Below are 10,000 nucleotides of genomic sequence, written 5' to 3' on the forward strand. Positions count from 1 at the left end.
GTCACGGCTCGTTATGTTAAATTTGAAGGTATCCAATTTCGTCTGTTTGCATTGAGCTCTAATTGTACCGTGGTATTATTTTTCTTTGTATGATTAGTTTAGTTACCGTACCACTCCATTCAAACTCGTTCAAGCCGCTTGCTTCAGCGATGATTCGGGCTAAACTAACACCTGGCCATTGTCGTCATTGTCATCCGGTATCCGTTCGCCGGCAGAGTGGACGGAATTAGAATGATTCTCGAAAACTACACCAAATTTCCGTTCTATTCCACAGATCACAAACAAAAATCTCGAAATTTTTCTATGTTCTGTTATTTGATTGATAAGTAGATTCCAGTGAAATGATCTGCTTGAGTTACAAATTGGGCAAAAATTCCTGATGGCATAATTAGATGACTGAAAAAAAAAAGGCTCATAACCCTTCTAAGGCACTGGGAAACAAATTTTGTCTCGTTTTTAAAATTAAAAGTTAGACAAGTTATTTACTCTCTTGGTTCTACTGGTATGAGTGTCTTCTTCGTAAATTTAAAAAAACAATTTGTAAGATAAAAATTGATTGACTGGAACGATTTTCGTAACAACTTAATTCCATATATGGTTTATTTCAGGTAATGTGACCATGCTCTGCGTTTAAGGAATGTCGAAATATTTCGAACTGATCTTGGTTGACATCATACTTTTCTCAAGTGGTTATCTTTCGATAGCCACTTGCTCCAGTCAATGTCGCACAAGTTTCTCAAATAAACATCACGTGCTAGTGGGTCATGTGATACAGACCTTGAAAAGCACAACTTTTGAGAAATGTACATTTTCGTGCGAGATGGATTCTCGTTGCTTCAGCGTCAATTACTTTGCATGGCACAAAACTTGTGAACTGAACAACGCGTCCTCAGATTCGTCCCCGGACCACTTGGTCCCAAGGAAGGGAGCATTATCCATGGATATGGTGATTCGGAAACATCGCACCTGTGCAAGCATGCGCTGTGAGAATGGAGGAACGTGCGTTCCTAGTCCCAGAGTGTATTGCAAGTGTACTTTGGGATTTAGTGGATTTCGATGTGAAAGTACGTACATTTTTTGTTCTCTGCTAAGAAGGCGTTTTGGGTTCACACATCTCATTCTCTCAAAACAAAACAGAATAAACCAATATTAATTATTTGTTGTTGGAATCAAGTTTTTATTTTACCGGAGTACTCTAATTGGAAGAAAAAAATATTGGTGACAAAATATCTTGAATTCACCATTAGCCTAGCCCAGTAAACGATCAAATATTTCAATCGAACATCGTTTTGAAAGTTTACCCGCCATTCTCTATACATACATAATATAATTTCGTTAGAGTAATACATACTCTAATTTCGTTTATTAATAGAATCCCGCGTTTGATCTTGATGAAACACTGATTACTTATTGCTGTCAATGTTACGAGGCAGCCATTCTAATCGTTTTCATTAGAGATGCACGGATTTTTGTATTTCTGGATGACTGCGTTGTGCTGACAGGACATGTATTAAGCAGCGTTGATTTGCATGGCATGCGATCCGTTTTGATACCTCTCGGCAGCATTCCACTCATTGATGGTAATTACTAGTTTATTTATTATTCTTGCTTTGTGGGTGAAATTTGACCCAAACCAATCAACTGTTGGGAAAGCAAAAAACGTGAAGCACAAACAATCAAAAACGGAATTTGAAATTCACATACAATTATCTCTTTGGGTCAGAGGGAGTTAAACGTCTATGTCATGCAGATGAGGCCTAACAACACTGAAACAGCTGTCAATGGCGCTCACTGACAAGGTGATGTGGCTGTACGCATGGGTAATATACCGGCCAGACAGCGAGGTCAGGAGTATGCGCAATGCTTACTAGTTGTATATACACTTGTCTTGTTTTCCTGCAGTTCTGCAAGGGGCTCTAGGAATGGAAAGTGGAGCCATCCCCAATAACAATATCACAGCTTTTTCGGAAAAGCCAGGCTATAATGCTTGGAAAGGACGTCTACATGGCTCCGAATGTTGGATGGCCGCAGAAAATAAGTTCAATCGGTACATTTCCGTTGCATTTTCAAGCGAGAAAACTGTTAATGCCATCGCTACACAGGGAGCACCAAACGACGAGTGCTGGGTTACTTCTTATCGCATTCTGTGGTGGTCTGATGGGTCTGCTCATTCGGACACAACGGTAAAAATGCTAAAATGTTCGTAAGTTTACAGTAGACTTGACTCGATTCTGACAAATTGTTGTTTTAGTCTTGCCAGTTGATTATTTTCATTCTTGAGAAAGCCATAACTGTAATGCCAATGTTCAACTGTCCCCTGTAGTCCAAGAAAAGAGAAATATTGTTTCTCTCTCTCTCTCTCTCTCTCTCTCTCTCTCTCTCTCTCTCTCTCTCTCTCTCTCTCACACTTTCTTTCCTAAAGCAGTTGACTGACTAATGAGTGACCATGACCCTTGTATAAGATAACTAGCTTTCGTGCTATTTGACGAATAGAAGCGTCTAAAATGCCCTTAACATGAGCACACGAGTTAAAGGAAAAGGACGGATATTAATGATTTATCACGTGTACTTTTTTATTCTCCATTGACAGCCATATCAAGCAAACCAGGACAAGAATACAGTGGTTTATAACACTTTAACGTCTCCAATTAAATCTCCCGGTAATCTGATAATCGTACGCATCTTTCCTCTACAATGGTACTCTTGTATAGCAATGAGGCTAGAGCTTTACGGCGACTAACTATTTCCGTTCAAAGGCAAGAGGGCAGATAGGAGACGAACAGCTGAATTTTCGACGAAGTAAGGAAGCAGTTACCAACTAGTCGAACTGAATTGTGCGCCCACTTTTTCCATATAACTCGCGAGTTTGTCAATTCACCTTGTAGAATTAGCGGAGGAGAGGAAAGAAGTAGGCCCACTTGTTTACTGGTATCATTTGTATCTATTATGTTTTACCCTCATGACTTAAAAAACCCCAAATGACCAATCCTGAGACCGAGGCGCCTTGAAGAAGGAAAGCATAAAAGCTGATGAAGTGCACCTCGGATTAGGAAAGTAAGAGATGCGCAGAGTTCTGGGATTATTTTGACAACCCAGCGGGACCATAATAATTTTTTTTGTTTAATCTTTACATTTCGCAATAACGGCAAGTTGTATTTTTTTCTTTGAAAAATGTTCCCTTCAATTCTGAGGAAATTTATGTTATAATTGTGGGTCGAGAGTTTTACCGTTTTAGACGCGCATTTCTAAATTCCTTTTTCTGGGTCTCTCCCTGTACGGTCTTGAATAAGTTTTTAAAAAAGTTCGAGGAAAATGGTGGTAAATTTTAACTTAAAGATTGTTGAAATTACTTGAGAAAGTGTATCTTCTATTTATTTGTACGATTTTTCCTAAAATCTACAGTTAATCGAAAAAGTTAATCCGAAAGATCTACTCGTTTGTATGATATTTAATCTTATGCGTTCTGTTTTGTAACTATGTACCCTAAGAACTATGTTATCGGTAAACATGCTTACCAGTAATTTTTTTTTCACTGCCTATATGGTTATCTAATCGACGTGAGCTCCCAGAAAATCAGCATGCAAAGCTGTTAAGATAATGTTTTATCAAAAAAAACTCAGACTTTGTAACGATAAAAAGTGCTAAGAATAATTGAAATAAATTAAAAGTGAAGTACTTCCGATGTTTTTATGAGCACCTTTTTCATAAACGCTCAGCAACGTTTTGCTGAGGCCTATAGGATTGTTAAACAGCGTGGATCCAAATTAACCGATCTGAGACTGAATCACGCGTTGTATCGTCCGTGTTGTATCATTGTTGTATTTTTTGGTGCCATGGTTTTAGTTTGGCCCCAAAATATTTCACAGCTGCGCCTCAGGTTCCCTTTCGAAAATCCGGTCAAACCTTAATTTTGGTGACCGTCATTTTTGCCATCAGATATGCTTAAACGGAGGCATTTAATGTATTACTATAAAATTCCCTGAATAAGTCTACGTAAGCTAGACGAAATGCGTCGGAGACTAAACAAGTTTTACACACACAGTTCGCAGAGTGCTGCTCACTAGTTTAGTTCTTTAAATTCATTTTGTATTGTACCGACCTAAGGCATGTTCTTAAATGTGGCAGTGACTAACGTTTTGGATGACACCGTGACCGAAAACTGATGGGTTATGGACCTCTGCTGCTTAGTGTGCTTCGAAAATGATTGACAGAGTGTACTCCTTGTGTGTCCTTTAGACCAAGGAACAAAGGACACCTTACAAATAGTTGAAAACATAAACCTTTTTCAATACATGTAAATCATAGTTTGTCCTATCAGACAATAAATCCATCTCGAGCTCCCGACAAAATAAAGTTTGCTTTTCCTTCACTGTACCATCATTTCTTGTCATAAAGCGTCGGCTTTTCTCCGTCGAGAGTAGAGAACGAGGTTACTAATTTGTTTCCAGTAGTTCCAATGCCAGAACTGCGCAATAAATGAATACGTGGTTTTGCCCATTGAATACTGTACCAACAACCAGGTTACAATCATAACAGTAATGTGAGTCAAATTGAATTGAATTTCAATCTTTGTTAATGCGGACGAGACCTTGTTTTCCTCTGTCAGGTGAGGTTTCCGGGGGGTGATGCATTCCAATATCAAAACCTCACTTGATGTCACATCCGTACAGTTCAATCCGCAAAGCTATTCTCCCGTAAAATGTTTTTGGAATTATACGGACTGCAGTGGCTTCAAAGGGATTTGCTATCTTGTTTGTTACCACGGCATTTTGGTTCTTATTGCCGGTGAAATTCTGAAAGTACAAGAGAAAATATCTTTGAATGTAGCGTTAAAGGCACACCTTCAAACGACAGACATTGCGTGCCTCGGAACAATTTTCATATATGAAAATTCCACCCGAATCCGAGATTCATCCAATTAGATCGCTGCGATAAGAAATACGAATTTCCATAACAAAAACAAACGGTCGAAAACCTGTCGGTTGAAGGTGGGCCTTTAAGCTTTTCATTTCAACAGTCTTCTCAGCTGTCTCCTATTGTAGTTGAGTGTATAAGGTGAGCAGCTCCAAGACTGGGGACGACAAACGTGCAGATGCATAAAAGCTCAAACTTAACACAGTAATTATGATGACTATCAAAGTGGTAGTAGATTTTTAGTAGATTTGGGACTAGAACTCGAGCAAGCACTTTCTTGTCAATTTGTTTAGAAACTAGACATTTCTCCTTTCCGTGCTCACGGTGAGAACTGCAGGACAAATCGATTTGACCTCGGAAAGTATCGATCGAGAAATGATTGGGACCTATACGCAACAATGTAAGAAGTTACCTTTGAATCGCTGATATGTACACCGAAACGATAAAAAGCAACAATGGCAATGTGGTTAAGCCTCCCAGACAGAATCTTTCTTCGGAATTGAGGGAGAACCATATCATATCATATCATATCATATCATATATCTTTCTTCACCCTCGGATTTTAGAGTAGCTTGGTGTAGCTAATATCTCCAAGCATTTACCCTCCCAACCATGATACACCACAGAAGACAGACCACAACACCGGGAACTACATGCCCTACCAATAGTATGAGCATTGAAAAAGTGACATGATATCCACCCAGGAAATTTCGTCTTACCACTAATTTGTTGCTTTCCATATATTGTTGGAGAGTCGAAGCTCCCTTTTTCTTGTACATGACGTGATATTCTTTCACCCAATAATGGTTTCTACCGTTTCCTTGCGTGGCGATGTGTGTGATTATTTTTACTTCCGGTTCGAAGTTTACTTGGAACCACTGGTCTTTGTAATCATCGTTTGGAGTCCAGCTTCCCTCCTTGCTGTGAAGTCTCCCCCATACCTTTTTGCTGTCCGGATGCGTGGACGATACCTTTATCATGGTATCTTTGATTAGACCGTCTTCCATTCCAAGTGGTTTTGAACAAGCTATTTCGAAAATGCAACGCGAAAATAGTTCAGTCAATTGAAAGAGTTACACTATGAATGGCAAGAATCACACTAGGTGACACCGCCCTTATGTTGGTGCTTGTTTTGGAAGAATTCCCTAATTAGAAATAAGACTTAAGCCGACTTAAGCCCTGTGCAAATGGACGCACCATTGTTGGCCAACATTGTTCCAGCATTGTCGGGTGTTACATGTTGCGTCCGTTAATGCACACCCTGCTGCATGTTGTTACGTGTTGTTTTACGAAGTTTGAAACTGGTCAAACTTTTAAGCCAACAACTCCCAACATTTCTTTTGTTCCGTGATCGCCGAAGCGTAGGACAACAATAGACCGAATGCATAAATGGCGGCCAAAACAATATTCTTTTGTTTATGTGCTAATTAGCCTCACTAGCCTCGTTTGCATGGCCAAAATACAAAAGAAAGGTTGCTTGAGAGCGAGGCTAGTGAGTCTCATTAGCATAAACAAAAGAATACATTTTTGTCCGCCTTTTATGCATTCGGTCAATGTTTCATCCGTTTGTACAGCTGTAGCCACGCACGCGCATTACATACGGTCTCCATGGAGATAGCAACGCATTTACATGTTAAAAACAAGATGGCAGCCAAATTTTGTAAGTTTACAAAGTCTTATGGGTCGTATCCTTCACATAATACACTGCACGTCCGTTTGCACTGGGCTTTACAACGAATTTAAAAATACTGCCAGGTTGCGGTATACTTGGTTTTCACTCACGTGATCAACAGACATGTTTCTTTAACGAAAACAAAAGAAAACGTTTGCATAATATTTGAGTTCAATTCCCGGAGGATTGGGTCGGGACACCAACATGGCCGCCGTTTCTTTGTTTGGGGACACCAACGTAGCGGTCGTGACCTCGATATTAGAAATGTGAATTGAGGATGGCTGTGTTTTTAAGTTTTTTCTCTGTGATCTTTTAGAACTTGTGCAATGCAAATATATAGATCAACTGAATAATATTGTTGATGGTAGCGAGACTCACAATCATTAAGGCTCGTTGTATTTCCTCCACAAACGCATCGTCGCACTGAGGATCCTGGGATAGGTACGCAAACCCCAATACAGTCTTGACTCGGCGTGTAGACACGAGACACCATCGTGAGATACAAGGCTCCTTCTGTTGGCTTTAAGTCACTGAGATTCCATTCAACGGTTTTGTCGTTCAAATCACACCTTTTTAACGTTGAATAATAGTTTATGCTGAAGCACTTTTCAGTGCGTTCGCAGGTTATTACACAAGATTCTAGTCCTTTCACTGCTACTGTAGAGATCACGTGTCCTGATAGCGCATGCTCGGGAACTGACCTGGCTACGCGGCAGGGATCATAGTGTCCAGAGGTTTTTTGCCAAAAAAGTATGCTCAGGAGAAGGAAAGAAGAGACTTTCAAAAGCGGAGGCATGAATTGTAAGCGTTCATCTCTCATGGACACAACTTCGCCTAAAGGAACATTAATTAAAAGGATTAATAACACGTCAAAATAATTCATGACCAATCGCAATATAACCATACCAACCTTTTTCTCCCCAAGAGAGCTTAATTAGTTGCGTAAATTGAAAAGTTCCAGGTACTGTTAATTTTATTAGTCTATACCACACAAGTGAATTGTGCTTTCCGCTCATTCTGATCGCTCGGACGTGAAAAGCAAGTGCAACCTCAGCAAACAGAGAAAACCAAAATGACTACAGGTTTCCCTTCGGTTACCGAGGAGCAACTTTTTGGTGTGGTACATACTAAAACAATTATTCACGGCCTCAGTGTCGGCGAAACTGGGCGATGGCTGTTACCTCCACTTCGGCGGAGCCGGAATAATTGTTAACTATTTCGAAAGACGATGCACTTCTCTTTTGCGTTTTGATGATGATCTAGAGCCAAAATAAAACGAGATAATCAAATTATCGTTTGGTTTTCTTTAAAATTTGCCCTTCCTTTTTGCACTGCTTGATATTTGAGAATTCGTTGCTTTAATTTAGGGAATAAGGGATAATTCACATGCACGTAAGAAATAGTATTGAACGATGTCGAAAATTTTAGATTATGTTGTGTTTGATTTCTTTTACGAACATAGACAAATTTTCTAGGTGACTTCTCGACGAGGTTTGAAACATACTTTTTTCACATCGTGCGTCAATAATATTGCACAGAAAACACAGATACTCTTTGCTTTCTTTAGGTGATTAAACGGCATCAGTCATCTATTTTCTTTTCTTGTCCATTAAAAAAATGTTTACAGTTTCGAATTCTTGCATTAATTTGATTCTTGTCATCATAGAAATAAAGTTTATATTAAAATTCGGTTGTTTAGCGTGAAAACTCTCAAAAGCTTAAGGCCTGTTCATTGTAGAACGATTAAAGGTTATTATTTGAAAATAAAATTGCACATTGTGATAACTGTTTATTAAAATTGAATGTTCTATTGGCTATCGTCTGTAGATCTTTTCATTAATTTCCTTTACGTTTTTCAAACAATGAATACACAGTAAAACACATAGCAAATAAAGTTTGCTTTTAGTCCATGTGACAGGACATTAAAGAAAAGTCCACTTTTTTACATTTTCGTTATCACTTTAAGTGACAGAGAATATTTAGGTTCCCACAATATCTGCCACAAGAAAAAAAATCGTTAAAATTGCAATTATAATTCAAGAGCTCTTCAAAGATGAGATTGTTTTAGCGATGAGAATGATTAAGCCTTCCACATCTTAAAGGCGTGTAATTGACAAAAGAAGACAAGACTCTCGAACGTTTCCTGTTTAAAATTTGGTATTTCTAGACGAAGGAAAATGACAAAGATAAATGAAACGATGCAAAAAGGTATATGGATATATGCAAGTCACTATTCCAATTCAAACTGAAAAATTACTGAGTTTTGGTGCAGTCCAAAAACGTGCGGTAAAAACTCGATTTGAAAAAACGTAGCTCGCAAAGTCACGTTTAGGTAAATGTTGGTGTTCATCCCTTTGGTCTTTGAAAATCCAAATGTGTTCAAAGTTTAGCTGAAACGGTCACTTCGCTGTTTTTACAAAATCAGCGTATTCATTTTAGATCGCTAATCTTTTTATTTTGCCTCAATATTTCGCTAAAGGCCGATCCAAAGAGCACTGAATGAAAACATGCAGACGGGAGGTCTGTTTTACACTCTAAGGTGTTTGTAACCCGGTAAAAATGAACTTATCATGATCCGTCAACTGTATCGCAAGTGTAATTCAAAGGCAAAAAACAATCAACCATATCCAACTCTGTATAGAGTTCAGGGGTTCAGTGTTTCGGGGTCTTCATAAACTTGGTGATGGAAAGAGAAAAGAGGTTTTAAAAGATCGAGTTAATTCAATGCAAGCATGGCGATCACTAAATAAGCCTTACCTGTTTTGAAGTTTACAATCATTATGACACAATGTTCTTGCAAAAGAATACTGTTCTTTATATCGTTGAAAATCTTGCGTGCGCAAGTCATCTGCCTTTGACAGGAGCCGCCTAGCACAGGTTAGAGCTTCCAGCAGTTAAGCGATCCATTCTGGTGAAGGACGACACTGTGACAGAACGTCATTCAGCTGGTCGAATTGTTTGCTTGTGTCACTAACATTTGTTCCAGCTGATTTTTACCGGAAAAACAATGCTCGTTTACAACTGCAAGAATCGGTCAATATTGACTTACAGTTCTGTCTGAGAAAACAACCATCGTTCCAGAATTCCGTACATAAATAACTAGAATAACTAAAAAAAGACGTGTTAACGGTTTGACAACGTAAACCGACTGAAGGCCTGTCGTGTAGTCTTCTTATTGCCTCACCAAGGACCGAGATAAGCAACCATTCAAGCAAACCAAAGAAAATAAAACTTGAACGAAGTCTTCATTTGAAACATTATTTGTCATTCAGTTCCAAATTCTGTCACCCTAGAGAGGAAAGGAATCTATAAATGCACAATAAAATATTGTATTTTCTTAAAAGCGAGTTTTGTTTGCAGGAAATGAGGAGCTGGAATAGTGGAAATGAAAATTTGGTGAGAAAGGAAATTCCC

General features: G+C 38.8%; 2 protein-coding genes across 2 annotated transcripts in view; one reads left to right on the forward strand and one right to left on the reverse strand.

Annotated features, from left to right (window-relative positions):
- Positions 1-2,740, forward strand: part of LOC137986711 (EGF-like repeat and discoidin I-like domain-containing protein 3) — an 8,805-nt gene extending 6,065 nt beyond the window's left edge. Inside the window, exons 2-4 of the mRNA XM_068833655.1 lie at positions 609-1,064; positions 1,903-2,183; positions 2,591-2,740. Of these exons, the coding sequence (XP_068689756.1) occupies positions 638-1,064; positions 1,903-2,183; positions 2,591-2,740 (858 nt within the window). The 5' untranslated portion in view covers positions 609-637. The remainder of the gene's footprint in view (positions 1-608; positions 1,065-1,902; positions 2,184-2,590) is intronic.
- A 613-nt stretch (positions 2,741-3,353) lies between these two features.
- On the reverse strand, positions 3,354-7,414 carry LOC137986709 (neuropilin-1-like). The gene is made up of 3 exons (XM_068833654.1): positions 6,965-7,414; positions 5,634-5,941; positions 3,354-4,793 (listed from the first exon to the last, which is right to left on the reverse strand). Exons 1-3 carry the CDS (start codon positions 7,404-7,406, stop codon positions 4,647-4,649), a joined length of 897 nt encoding a protein of 298 aa, XP_068689755.1. The 5' UTR covers positions 7,407-7,414; the 3' UTR covers positions 3,354-4,646.
- Between the last annotated feature and the right edge of the window lie 2,586 nt (positions 7,415-10,000).

Source organism: Montipora foliosa, unplaced genomic scaffold, assembly GCF_036669935.1.
Source record: "Montipora foliosa isolate CH-2021 unplaced genomic scaffold, ASM3666993v2 scaffold_28, whole genome shotgun sequence".
Lineage (NCBI taxonomy): Eukaryota > Metazoa > Cnidaria > Anthozoa > Scleractinia > Acroporidae > Montipora > Montipora foliosa.